The sequence below is a fragment of the Rhinopithecus bieti genome, unplaced genomic scaffold (genome assembly GCF_001698545.2).
Source record: "Rhinopithecus bieti isolate Rb0 unplaced genomic scaffold, ASM169854v2 scaffold_23964, whole genome shotgun sequence".
In the NCBI taxonomy this organism is placed as follows: Eukaryota; Metazoa; Chordata; class Mammalia; order Primates; family Cercopithecidae; genus Rhinopithecus; species Rhinopithecus bieti.
In genome coordinates this window covers 6707-21276 of record NW_016810965.1, presented here as the reverse complement: position 1 = coordinate 21276, position 14570 = coordinate 6707, and the positions used below count along the sequence as shown (strand labels likewise).

At 39.2% G+C, this 14570-nt stretch overlaps 1 protein-coding gene across 1 annotated transcript; it reads left to right on the top strand.

Annotated features, from left to right (window-relative positions):
* On the top strand, positions 1 to 14214 carry LOC108542979 (sec1 family domain-containing protein 2). Its single transcript, XM_017893279.1, has 2 exons — positions 1 to 1094; positions 14042 to 14214. Exons 1-2 carry the CDS (start codon positions 257 to 259, stop codon positions 14212 to 14214), a joined length of 1011 nt encoding a protein of 336 aa, XP_017748768.1. The 5' UTR covers positions 1 to 256.
* The last annotated feature ends 356 nt before the right edge of the window (positions 14215 to 14570 follow it).

Below are 14570 nucleotides of genomic sequence, written 5' to 3'. Positions count from 1 at the left end.
TTTGAGGAAGCCCAGAGCCACAGAGCCCCACCCACTTCTTTCCAGACCACACCGTCTTTCCTCAATTCCGGCCTCCTCCCTAACCAATCACCGCTCAGTTCAACGTCATCACCGAGCGCCATCAGGTAGCGTGTCAGAGGCCGGACCACGTGTACTGTGTTGACTGTCAAAGTCTCTGGGAGCCCAATTTCCGGAAGCGGTGAGTTCAGAAAGAAGTTCCTGCACCGTAGTTCCCCAAGCCTGCGAATCCCCAACCATGAGCGCCTCAGGCGTAGTGTCCTTTACCCAGCAAGGATGGGAGCAGGTGCTGGCCAAAGTGAAACGGGCTGTGGTTTACCTGGACTCCGCCTGCGCCGAGAGCCTGCACTGGGGCTGCGGATCCACCCGTCTCCTGGAGGCGGTGGGGGGTCCTGACTGTCACCTGCGAGAGTTCGAGCCCGACGCAGTTGGTGGTGGAGCCAAGCAGCCCAAGGCGGTGTTTGTGCTGAGCTGCCTGCTGAAAGGCCGGACTGTGGAGATCCTACGGGACATCATCTGCCGCAGTCACTTCCAGTATTGTGTGGTGGTCACAGCCGTGAGCCACGCTGTCCACCTCACAGCTAATCATGTCCCAGCGGCGGCAGCGGCCGAGATGGAGGGGCAGCAGCCGGTGTTTGAGCAGCTGGAGGAAAAGCTGTGTGAATGGATGGGCAACATGAACTACACGGCCGAGGTGTTCCATGTCCCGTTGTTGCTTGCCCCTGTTGCTCCCCACTTTGCCTTGACTCCAGCCTTTGCATCCCTTTTCCCACTGCTACCCCAGGATGTGCATCTCCTTAATAGCGCCCGACTGGACAAGAGGAAGCTGGGAAGCCTGGGTGATGTGGACGCCACTGCCCTAACCACAGAGCTGCTGCTGCAGATCAGGTGCCTAGTGTCAGGCCTCAGTTCTCTGTGTGAACATTTAGGAGTACGGGAGGAGTGTTTTGCTGTAGGTTCCTTAAGTCGGGTCATCGCTGCGGATCTGGCCAATTATGCCCCTGCAAAGAACAGGAAGAAGACTGCTGCAGGCAGGGCATCAGTGGTTTTTGTGGACAGAACCCTGGATCTCACAGGTAAGTGCGTTGCTCCGGAGTTCTTCATTACCATTCCCCACATTTCTGGGACTTTCATTGATTCAGCATATCTTTTATTGACCTTTTATTATATATCAGATTGAGGATATAAAGATGAACTAGATGGACACAGTCTCTAATCTCACAGCGTTTATTGTCTAAAGTGGAATATAGACAAGTCAATCAGCAATTACAATAACATTTGTTAAATGCTGTAATGGGTAGAAATATCATAAATGAGCATTGCCTTGTTAAACAACAACTTTAGCCCAAGATTATGCTGACATGGAGGAACACTGTGCACCTGGGAAATTTTATTTTTAGAAATTTACGAATGCTAGTACTCACAACAGTCCTTCATAAGAACACTGGTTTGTTGGAGAAGTGTTAACAGATGACCCATCGGAAGGAAAACTACTGTATAATAAAACATAAAATTATCACAGACAATTGAGGTTTAGGAAATGAGTGTTAAAAAGTGAGGCTGAACTTAAATGTCACTAGTAAATGAGATTAAATAGAATTGTAGAAAATACTTTCAAATGTTTATTGATTTATTTTTAGCTCTCATTGTATTAAAGAATAAATAATCTCAAATTGTAATAACGTATTATTTACACAAAAGAAACAAATGTAATCCTTAAAGCAGATGAAGAAAAGACACTTTCTGATGTTTGATATGTTATTTTCAAAGGTCAACTTTATTGTTCTCTAATTAGGTTGTATAATACTGTTAGTAATGTAGCCTAGCCCCTTCCGCGTCCAGGGAGAATAATCGGAAAACTGACATTGGTAGGTATTTCCTTTAATCGGTAAGAGAAAAGTTGAATTAAGTTATAAAAAACAAAATAGGTATATTTGAGTTTTTAATCTTAAGATTAATTTTCAGATAAAAAGTAGAAAGTAGCCTAAATGGTAATAATGAGATGTAAACTTATGTGACTGGAAAAACCAGATGTCCAGTCTGTGATTTAAATATATAAGTAATAACTGTAGCATCACAGAGTCCATAGGGGATTAAAAGATAAAACCCGATAAGCAGATGCTTGTTGAGTTTTTTAGTGGATGCTATATATTACTTTTACTTCTATCTCTTTATGCCAAAAATGTAACAAAGTTGTTTCATAATCAACTGGGAAGTTCACATAATTTTGTACCCTCCCCTAAGACTTCAGTTAGGCAAAACTTAATGTCCCACTGTCCAGCATCATAGTAACAGCTCTTTACATCTTTGGTAGCTACTACTTTGTTTTTAAACATACAGAATAAATAAGGTGAGCATAACTTCTGCCCTCTAAAAGTTTGCAATATAATGTAGTCAAGTATGATTTAGAGCCCGGCATGGAGGCTCATACCTGTAATCCCAGCACTGTGGGAGGCTGAGGCAGGCAGACTGCTTGAGCTCAGGAGTTTGAGATCAACCTGGGCAACACAGCAAAACTCAATCTCTACAAAAAATTTAAAAATTAAATAAAAAAATGAAAAAATTAGCCAGGTGTGGTGATCTGTAGTCCCAGCCACTCAGAAGGCTGAGGTGGAGGATAACCTGAGCCCAGAAGGCAGAGGTTGTGGTGAACCGCCATCACATCACTGCACTCCAGCTTGGGTGAAAGAGTCAGATTCTGTCTCGATTTACAAAATAAAGACACATAGAAAGACAAAGTTGCCATTTGGCAGCAATCATTTTATAGGTTCTCTCTCATCAAGCGTCCAGATCTCCTTCCCCATACTCACCTTTCTCACTTCTAATATCGCTGAGAAAATATAAGCCACTAGAGAAATCCATATTTTCCCATCACCAAATCTACCACCCTTTCTACATCTGTACCCGTGTCTTTTTCCTTCCTTCATCTTGAAGAGAGAGCTACTGTCCCTGCCACTATCTAATGCCACCTTTTTCACCTGTGTAGACTAAATCCTGTCTTTTCACTTCTCTCATAGATTTACTGTTTTTCAAATACCCTCTCCCTTTCTTAGACCATCATTTTTTCCTTTTCCCTGTATTTTCCCCCAGGGAACATCTTCTTTCTTGATCTCCCATGCTCTCTCAACTTCAATTCCTTTTTTTTTTTTTGCTTTGTTTTATAGCAAACTTGAAAGAGTTGTCTATACTTGTCTCCACAAACATCTACTCCAATTTTTTCTTGACTCCACTTCAATTAGACTTTTATTTTCCAATACTTCCCAGAAACTTCCTTTGTTTTATTACCACATTCATTCCACTGAACTTCAAAGCAGCATTTGACACAGTAAAGTGTGCAAATAGTTAAAAAACAAAGAAGTGTGAAACATATACAGGCAAGCAACCACTTAGCCCGGCTTCTTATATAATCCCTCAAAGCATAACTATGACATATCATTTACTTGCTCAGTATTCCAGTGGCCTCTCATCATACGTCCTGTCAAGTTCCTTACTGTTGTTTTCAAGGCCATACGTGATCTCCCCTCTTACAACATTGGCTACCTTGGCATTGCCAGACATGCTAACCATGTTCCAGCCCCAGTGCCTTTGCAATTCCTCTGCAGCTCTGCTTGGGATGTTCTTCCTTGAGGTATCCACATGGCTTTCTCCCTCACATCATTCCTGCTCCTCAGAGAGGCCTTCCTCAGTGACCTTCTTTGACACTCTCTTACCCCTTACCTGGCTTTATTTGTCATAGCCTTCACTATTCCCTGACACTACTAATTGATTATTTATTACCTGTCTCCTCCCACTTGAATGGAAGTTCTTGAAGGAAGGGACTCTGTTTTGTTTACTGTTTATTAACCAGCAAGAGTACCTTGAAAACAGTAGGTATTCAATATATATTTATTGAATGAATAGATAAATGAGTGGATTATAGGTTGTAAATACCAGACATTAATTGAGGTTAACATACTTATTTTTTCTAATTGAAAATGTTTCTGAGATTTCTTGAATCATATCATTAGTAATACACAAATGCAGAAAAAATGATGCATACTTTTCTGAATGGTCTAAGATTTGGCAGCTTGGGCTCACCGCAAAACTTAAGAAAGAAAATAATGATATTAGCTAGTAATATTTATATGAATATTTTACAGATAAAAACCACTTTTTTGTGGTGGCTCATACCTGTAATCCCAACACTGGGTGTGGTGGCTCATGCCTGTAATTCCAGGCTGAGGCTGGTGAATCATGGGAGCCTAGGAGTTCAAAAACAGCCTGGGCAACAGAGCAAGACCCTGTCTCTACAAAAAACACAAAAATTAGCCAGGTATAGTGACTTATGCCTGTGGTCTCAGTTGCTCGTGAGGCTGAGGTGTGCGGATTGCTTGAACCTGGGAGTTTGAAGCTGCAGTAAGCTGTGATCGCGCCATTGCACTCCAGTCTGGGTGACAGAGCGAGACCTTGTCTCAAATAAATAAATAAAAATGAAAATCCCACTCTTACATTACCTTATTTGATCTCAACAAATTGAGTGTTCTTTATCATTTTAAGAATTAAGATATTGAGGCTCAAAAGTTGTTCCTTACTGAAAAAAGCATAAGAGTTAGTTAGCCAGGTGTGATGGTATTGTGTCACATTTGACATTTATTTCTATAAATAAATCTTTTGTTTTTTGAATTGTCAAAGAGAGAGTTAGTGTTGTATTGTTAGTGTAAAGTGCTTACTTTCTTTACATTTGTTAAGAATCCCTCTGCCAGTAGGTGGTCTTCCAAGGTGAATGGTTAAGTTAGCAAAGGTACTCAGTAGCAGGTTTGTGTGGGAGGGGGCATTTTAGGTACATGAGATCAGTGAAACAATATTTAATGTTGAAAGGGGCGTTGCTCAAAGGGAACAAATAGAAGATTTCTGTGGGTAGATTCAAAGCAACATATAAAAAGAGTAAGAAAAATTCAGCCACTCTGTCAAGAGCCTGAGAGGAACTATGAAAATATTAGTCTCAATGGGATACTATGGGCATTCTAACACAAGATATGATGATAAAGCAATGAACCCCCAAAAGTTCCTTGAGGTATTTCTCAAATACATTAAAAATTATAAAGACTCTGCTTCCTTCTTATCTTCTTGAATAATTCAGTTCAAAAACATTTAGGTAGGACTCAGTGAGGTAAGTGTCTGGCAGGGAGGAAGACCTTGGCTGGGCCCTGGGTGTTGGATCCCAAATGGGGTGAGATCTCCTGAGCAGAGTGAGGTCACCTGCTTAGTGGTGGTAGGTGGCAGCAGCAATGGCCTGGTAGGGTGATAAAGCCAGAATGGCCAGGGCCCAGTGTATTTGCCTATCTACTGGTTTATGGAACCAGGTTTTGATTTGTGGTCTTCTCTGAAACCAAGATACTCAAGAAGTGTCCATGATCTACATCCCATTTAAAAATTATCACCTGCTCACTTTTAGAAGGATTAAAATTACTGCTGGCTGGTGGAGGGTAGACTTTGGAAGATAGATTTTAATCAGGACTAGTTTGTTACTGTGATCCTAATAACTGATAAATTGATGTCTTTTTAATAGATAACTTTTGGATAATCATCCAGATTATCTTCCAGATGATCAGCTTAAAGTCTCATTTGATTCAAAGATGTTTCCACATAGTGTTACATCCCATATTAGTAATATACAGGGTTCATTTTCAGTGGGTACATAGCTGTATTGTCAACCCTTTTGTTTAAATGTTGAAGTAGTTCTGTATTAGTGAGTAAAAATAAGCCCTCTACTTATTAAGACCACAAGTCACCAAATCCTGTTGTCCAGTGGAGGCAACAGATAGGGCCTAGGAGCATGCTAGTGCGGATGCAGCTGGCCCCCTAGGGGCACTGAGGGAACTGAGGCAGTGGAGGTCATGGTGGCTCCATGGTAGTAGTGAATGAGAAAATGCAGCACTTACCCACTGCTTCAGAGTGGCCCCACGTTGAATGAGGTAGTAGGGTAGATGATGTTAGTGGCATTGTTGTTGGTAAGGGTGCTTCTGGCCCTGGCATTCTGGAGAATACCTGGTCATCATGCTCACATTTTTTACAGATTTGCCCTTCTGGATGCAGCAAGCTTAGGGAGCTGGGAAGCTCGTGACTATCAGTTTAATGGAGTAGTTGTTACAAGAGTTTGGTGAGGTTTCTTACATCAAATTGTGGCTTACGTTGTGGCATTGTTTAGCCAGTGACAACTGAAGCAAACAAAAGATTATACCAACAACTTGTAAAAATCAGAAGGGTTTTACTTTTTATTTTTTGTAAAGACAGGGATTTCACTTTGTTCCCAGGCTGGTCTCAAACACCTGGCTTCAAGCAATCTTCCTGACTTGGCATCCCAAAGTACTGGGATTACAGGCATGAGAGGTGATTTGAAAATTGTTAGAATGACTTAAATGATTTGAATTTCAATTTAAGAGACTTGACAGTCATTTTAATGTAGAGACCAAAAGGAAATACATTTTTCAGTATTTGATTTAGATATTAATTTATATATTAATTTATGTTATTAGATGCTAAATATTTTGGATGCTAGCCTTGATAATTTACTATTAGAAAATGTATATATTTGTATTTCTTCTTAGATGTGAAATTGGCAGTATGAAAAATAACCTCAAATAATTCATAAGTACTTAACCTTGTTAACATCATGATGTTCACAATGTAGACAAGTTTCTTTCTCATCTTTCGGTCATCGTCTTTGCTGAAAGTAGTATTTCTTTGTCTAAATGTACTTTTTTTTAAAACAAATATTTATTGAGTGCCTATTTTGTGCTAAGCACAGTTCCAGGTAATAGGGAAACAGTGGTAAACAAGATAGTCAAGTTCCTTTCTCTCCTGGTTATCCAGTTGATAAGTACTCAGGGCTTAAATATAAAAAGTTATAATTGTTTGAGAAGTAAATGGCCACTGATGCTCATCTCTTTCATTCTGGCTTGCTTTGACCATGTCTAGACTACCCAGGGTTTGGACACCTATGGGTCGGGCATGTTTGTACCGAGGATTTCAGTACAGCATTCTGTGGGCTATTCTGGCTTCTGATTTGTTTCCAGGGACAATTTAAAAAGAGACTTGATTCATGAATTCCTAAAATATTTGAGTTTGGTTTCCTTTCATGTTCTGGCTCTTGAGATTGGCTAGAGTGTTTTGCTAATAGTTTTCAAGTTCAAAATTAAAAGGTAGGAGATGGTGATAATGCTGGGAATTAAATTTACTCTCTTAGTTCAATTCTGAATTTTAGCCTCATGTAAACATTTTATTTTTTTTCTGAGACAGAGTCTCTCTCTGTTGCCCAAGCTGGAGTGCAGTAGAGCCATCTCGGCTCACTGTAACCTTCACCTCCCAGGTTCAAATGATTCTTGTGCCTCAGCCTCCCAAATAGCTGGAATTACAGGCAGGAAAGCCACCACCATGCCCAGCTAATTTTTGTATTTGTTTTGTTTTGTTTTGTTTTTTAGTAGAGATAGGGTTTCACCATGTTGGCGGGGCTGGTCTTGATCTCCTGACCTCAAGTAATCTGCCCACCTCAGCCTTCCAAACTTCTGGGATTACAAGCAGCTTCATGCAAACTTTTAAATTAAAATCCTTTTGATTAAAGATAAACTCTCAATCCAGTGGATGGTTCTTAATCCTGGGATAATGATACACTGAAGTGTTTATATTTGCTTTAAAGTATGATTGTATATCACTTGTCGAAGTATTAAAATTTGAGTCCTCTAGTAATGGCTAACATTTGAAAATGAGCTGTTTATCTCAGTACTCTGCATATGTAAATTCCATTAATTTTCACAATAATTTGTGAGATAAGTATTATAATTATCCTCATTTTACAGATGAAACTGAAGCATAGAGGAGTTAAATAACTTGCCTCAGATTACACAGGTATTAAGTGGCAGAGGTAGGATTTGAACCTTGGCAGTTTGCTCCGGTGACTACTCATGTGTGGGTATGGGAAAAATTTGAGAACTGTTGTACTATACAGTAGAGATGATCATTATATGGTGTGTCCAGAAGTTGGCAGCTTCAGAGACTAAACATAGTTGGACTCCAGTGCTGCGTTAGTGCTCAGAAAGGTGTCTGATTTTTTTTCTCCCCCATCTGCTTTTCCAAAACATGCAAACTAACTAACTTATATCTTTATTTCAGGGTTCAGAAGATACTATTTAAAATAAATAGGTATGAGACACAATTGGGAAGCCATATAAAGGACTGACTAGATTTTTGATGTTAGATCCATGCCAGGATAACCTCACATCCTGGCTTAGTGATTTTTTGTGCTATTTGACCCGCATTGAGCTGTTGAGGGTTTTCTCATTTGTAAAGGGAATATTTTTGCATTCTAACCTGTGGGAGGAATATGAAATAATTCCTTTTTTGTTTTTTTTGAGACAGAGTCTTACTCTGTTGCCCAGGCTGGTGTGCAGTGGCTCAATCTCAGCTCAATGCAACCTCCGCCTCTTGGGTTCAAGCAATTCTTGTGCCTCAGCCTCCTGAGTGGCTGGGATTACAGGCACATACCACTACAACTGGCTAATATATATATATATGTATTTAAGTAGAGATGGGGCTTTACCATGTTGGCCAGACTGGTCTCGAACTCCTGACTTCAAGTGACCCTTCCACCTCAGCCTCCCAAAGTGCTGGGATTACAGGCATCAGCCACCAAGCCTGGCCTGAAATAATTCCTTCATTCAAAAATACATATTATCTATTGCTCAAGGAATAGGGGAAATAGTGCTAAAAATATCCAAATCCTTCCAGTTAAGAAGTTTAAATTTTGTTTGGAAATGACGACAGTAAACAAATTACTAATATCAGTATAATAATATGGGCTATTAATATTAATGAAGGTAGATATGGTGGTTTAAAAATATGTCTACAAGCTGGGTGTGGTGGCTCACCGTAACCCCAGCACTTTGGGAGGCCAAAGCGGTGGATCTCTTGAGCCCAGAAGTTCGAAACCAGCCTTGGCAATATGGTGAAACCCCATCTCTACAAAAATACAAAAAATTAGCTAGGCATGGTGTTGCGTGCTGTAGTGCCAGCTCTTCAGGAGGCTGAGGTGGGAGGATCACCTGAGTGTGGGAAGTCTAGGCTGCAGTGAGCCATGATTGAGCCACTGCACCCTTGCCTGGGCAACAGAGCAAGACCTTGTCTCTCTTTCTATACATATGTCTACAAATTCTTTGATACATCTTCCTTCAAGAAATAGAGTTTAAATTCCCCTCCCCTTGAGTGTGGGCTAGGTTTAGTGACTCACTTATCCCTTTATCCCTAAAATAGCATATGGCAGAAACGCAAGAGTGTAATTTTCAAGACCAGGTCCTAAAAGGCATTGTGTCTTTTTTCTTGCTTTTTTCTTTTGGATCACTGGCTCTGACTGAAGTTAGCTACCATGTCATGAAGAGACTCAAGCAGCCCTGTGTGAAGCCCATGTAGTGAGGAAATAGGATTCCTTCCAACAGCCAATGAGGAACTGAGGCCTCCTGTGAATAGCTTTGTGAGTGAGCCATCTGAGAAATGGATCCTCCAGCCCACTCAAACATTCAGATGACTGCAGCCCCAGCTGACATATTGACTGCAATTTTATGAGAGTCTCTGAGTCAGACCCAGTTAAGCCACTCTGAATTCCTGGATGCATAGAAACCGTGAGATTAATACATGTGATTTTAAGACAGTAAGTTTTGAGATAATTTGTTAGCAGCAACATACAACTAATATACTGGGTAAGAGATTAGATAGGTACTAAAAAAGTGATGTAGTTTCCACTTTAAATAGAATAGCTAGGGAAGACCTCTGTGAGGATGTGACATTTGAGCAGAGGCTGAAAGAAGGGAGGAAGCATGCCCTGTGGCTACCTAAGGATAGAACATATAAGACCCAGGGAATGGCAAGTGCACTGGGCCTAAGGTGGGAGCATGTGTGTCATGCTTGAGAACCAGTAGGAGGCTAGTTTGGCTAAAGTGTTGTGAGCAAGAGGGAACACTGATAGGAGATCAGTTGGTGGGGTAGGTAGAGGGAATCCTTTGTAGGTTAAAATGAGGATTTAGAATAATAGCCAAGGTATAATGGGAATCAGTTGGAGAGTTTTGAGCTATGATGTGACATGACCAGATTTATGTTATATAGGATCATTTAAGTAAGGAGTATGGGGATTGAGGTAGATCCTCAATATATGGTAGCTACTGTTACTAAAGAGATTATGAGAGCTTAGTTGTAGCAATCTTAGCTCTGCCCTTTCCTAGTCAAAAGTCCTTGGGCAAGTTGCCTAACTTCTGCCTCTCAGTTTCCTGATCTGTAAAATAAGGACCTCAGAGGGTAATTGAGAGGGTAAAATAAGTTAACATGTCTATCTTCTAGAACAGCTAGAGAAAAAAAATGAAGTAGATTAAGTGAAAGGTTCCCCCTGCATGATTCTGCAAGATCAGTACAATTCTAGTTACTCAAGACAGTGTTAAAAATGGTATGGATGATCTCTGTTCATTTCATAAGTGTATTAATCAGGATTCTCTAGAGGGACAGAGCTAACAGAATATATGGATTGAGCTCTTATGAAGACATCTCAATGCTTGCTTCTCATTTTATTCCATGTAAGACTTAGAGACAAGTGAAAATGTTACATGCCTTATGATAATGACACTAACACACATATAATCCACAGGATCATATAGAATTGGTATTTTCTGGTCCTGGTAATTTGAAAAGTTTAGCCCTTGAAGCAATTGGCTTAATTTAGGATCAAAAATCCTGAGGTTGAAGGATACTTAGATGTCAGTTGGACCAACTTGAGTTTTTAGATTGGTAGAACAGCACCACATTTATGGAAGTTGCCTCAAATTACACAAGAAACTAGTAGAGGAAGGGACCACTAGAACCCTCGTCTCCATTTTGTTTTTCCTACACCTCTTTGGAAGAGATGTCATTGGGAATGAAGCCATTCTTTGCCCAGACTAAGGACCACATTGCTGTTGGTCAGGTTAAAAGTTGGGCAGGGAAGAAATGACTGGGTTCTGATTGACTTCCACCCTAGAGCATCTCAAATAATATTTTACATTTTCTATAATAAAATAAAAATTAAGCTATTTGAAAACTAAAATGTGATACAAATCTTGGCATTTTATTCATTTTATAAAAGGAGAATCTGAAGTTACTGTGACATCGATAGACCCTACATTCTTAAGTCTATATTTGAATTATGTAAATGGCACTAATTAAATTTAAAAAATGAATATTGAATTCTCTGAAGCTGGATATGGGATAAAATGTATTCACAGAAGAGCACATTAATTAGAATATGTATTCTTTTTATCAAATCTGAGAAGCCGAATAATCGTGGTCATGAAAAATTGGCATTTTGTTATTTCTCTAATGTAATATTCTAAACAGTTTCTGATGAAATGTGAATAGTTTTACTAATTGGATAAGTCTCATGTGCTTTTGTAGCAAACATTGGGGAAAAGTGAAGTTTTCATAGAGTTAACATCAACCATAATCCTACTATCCAAAGATAACCCTTCATAAAACTTTGTGTGTGTGTGTGTGTTTATTCTTATTACAACAGGGATGTATGTTCACCATAGTAAGTTTAGAAGTGCATATAAATAGCAGAAAATAAAAATCTCAGTTTGAGAACTGCTTTAATAAATATACTATAATTTAAAGAAAATGATTCATCTGCTTTTGAACTTTTAGAATGCTAGTACACAATACTTTAGTCACATAAATTATACTTTGGTTCTATAAAAATAACTTAGCCATTACATCTTAAAAATAAATATTTTATGTCTTGATTTCTCATATTCAGAAAATTTCAAGAGGACTGTTAACAATTTCAATTTGCAGAGGGTTTAATGAACTGAGACTTGCTGAACATCCCTGAGTTTGGGGTCAGGGAGTTTGGGGTCGGAAGGAGGAATGAGCAACAGCCAGATTGCAGAGGCTATAGAAGTTAGGGAAGAAAGACAGCACCTATAGAACACTTGTTTGTGCCTTGTGTCTATGGAAGGCAGATGAAATACAGGAATAGCTTGGCGTAAGGATCAGAAGGATTTGGGCATCAGGTTCAAAGAAAAGTTATTTTGATGATAAATTGAGATTTTAAAAATTTTTAGTAATTGAGGAGGGAAATAGTTGAGAAACAAAGAAATTCTTGATGCTCTGAGGTAGTCCTAGTGTCTCCATTTCAGCCTTAGTTTAAAGACATAATTCACTTAGAGATTTCTGATCCATCTCTGGATACCAGGACCATTTATAATCACTAGGCATTAATTCAGCAAGTATTTACCAAGCAACTTCTAGCCTGAGTGCTGGAGAGACTATACTTCATAGACAACATAAATAAGACATAGTTCCTTCTAGACCTAATAAATGAAGATTGTACTGGTAGAACAAGAACCCCTTTGTTTAACATTAGAAGTCACCTTAGAAGCACCCATGCCAGTTCTGTAATAAGTCACTTTAGTGTGCCTGATTTTTTTTTTTTTTTAAACCAAGAGTATGGTTTTTGGAGTTATCTGACTCCTGGGTTTGAATTCTTACTCTGTAATGTATAAGTTAATTATTTACTTGTTCTTGAGCAAGCTGAGCATAATAATACCTACATATTAGGGTTGCTGTAAGAATTAAGTGGATAATGAATGTACAGTATGGAACTGAGGACCTGATGTAGCACAAGCCCTCAATGAATATTAGCTGTTTTGGTGAAAATGATGATGGTGATAATGGTGATTCCTTGGGTTCCTGGTTTGGCCTTTCCTTCCTGATTCTTCTTTCCCATTAATATGACGTGGCAAAATCAACAGAGAGATAGAGTTACGGAGGCATTAGAAGCAAAATGTTAATTGATTTGAAGTCGATGGGCTTATAGCAAATAGATGTGGCAAGTCCCACCCATTGTTGGCATGATGTCTTCCAAGCAATCATGACTTTTACAGAGATAAGTTGGTTTCATGGAAAAAGCCTTGAACTGTGTCATTAGTCTTGAATTTTAATTCGAGTTCATTAATTAAAGTAAAACACCTAAAATAGTGCCTAGTACACAGAAAGCATTCAATAAATGTTTCTGTCATTGCAGGCCATTACCATTCATTCATTTATTCTTTTCTTCATCCAACACATATTTGGTGAGAGCCCACCAGCTGCCAGTTTCCATGGTAGACTTGGTGGGTACAGGGTGAACTAGATAAATAGGGCCTTTGCCACTATGAAGACATGGTTCTAGTGGAGGGGAGATCTGCTATTCTTGGTCAGGTCCCTAAGCCCTTTGGGGTTTTAGTGTTTTCATCAGTAAAATAAAAATGAAATTCAGGCCAGGTGTAGTAGCTTACAATATAATTTCAGCTGGGAGACCAAGGCAGGAGGATCTCTTGAGGCCAGGAGTTCAAGACCAGCCTGGGCAACATAGTGAGAGACTTAAAAAATTAGCCAGGTATAGTGGCTAATTTTCTAACTATCTGGGAATAGTTCCAACTATCTGGGAAACTAAGGTGGGAGAATTGCTTGAGCTCAGGAGTTCAAGGCTGCAGTCAGTTATGATTGCACTCCAGCGTGGGCAACAGAGTGACACTCTGTCTCTAAATAAAAAAAAAAAAAAAAAGGAAAAGAAAAGAAAGAAGAAAAGAATAGAAAAAAAATTAAGCTTTAAAATTTTAGGAGAGTATCATCTTATGATACTATTTACTTGACTGACTAGATGCACATTATTTGTTTATTTATTCATTCACTCAGCAAATGCTTATTGATGCCTACTATGTGTAGGCACTGTGCTAGGTGCTAGAGATACAGTACTAGCCAGAGCAGACATGAGGTCTGCCCTCATGGAGCATTAATTACAACCTGTGAGGTACATGTTGACTAGGTGATTGTGAATGTGATTAGTTGTATAAAGGGCAAAATGTGAGTTTTGTTGAACAGAAACTAAAAATGTTTGTTATTTTTGATAGAAAGCATGTGATAAAACATTTATCCAGCTTGCTTTTTCCTCCTATTTTATGAGTTTACATCTTCTTGTCTGCCTAAACAGGAGCAGTTGGACATCATGGAGACAACTTAGTAGAGAAGATCATTTCAGCACTTCCCCAGCTCCCAGGCCACACAAATGATGTGATGGTTAACATGATAGAGCTCACTGCACTCCAAACTGAGGAGGAAAATTGTAATGTGGTTGCACCAGGCTGTCTTGCCCAATCCAAGTAAGATATGTAGTTTTTGTCCTTTTATCTTTCTCTATCTTCCCCTTTCTTTTTCTCCTAGATTGAGTATTCCCATAGAAAAAAAGCAATGAAGAGTTGGTCTGGTTGAAAATTTCACAGTTGGTAGCATTTAGCAAAAAGCATTTTTTCTTAATTTTAAAATAAGCATATCCACTAAACATAACAATAACCCAGAAAGTATGGAGTTTTATAGAAGTGTCATTTACATGTAATGTTAGCTTGTTCCCAGGATTGGTTAAGTGAGTCAGTTTATGTATCTGCATTTCACAGATAGTTTCACATGGAATTGAGTCTAGTCTTCCTCAGTTTCTTTTTCCCAATTGACTTTTTCACATCACT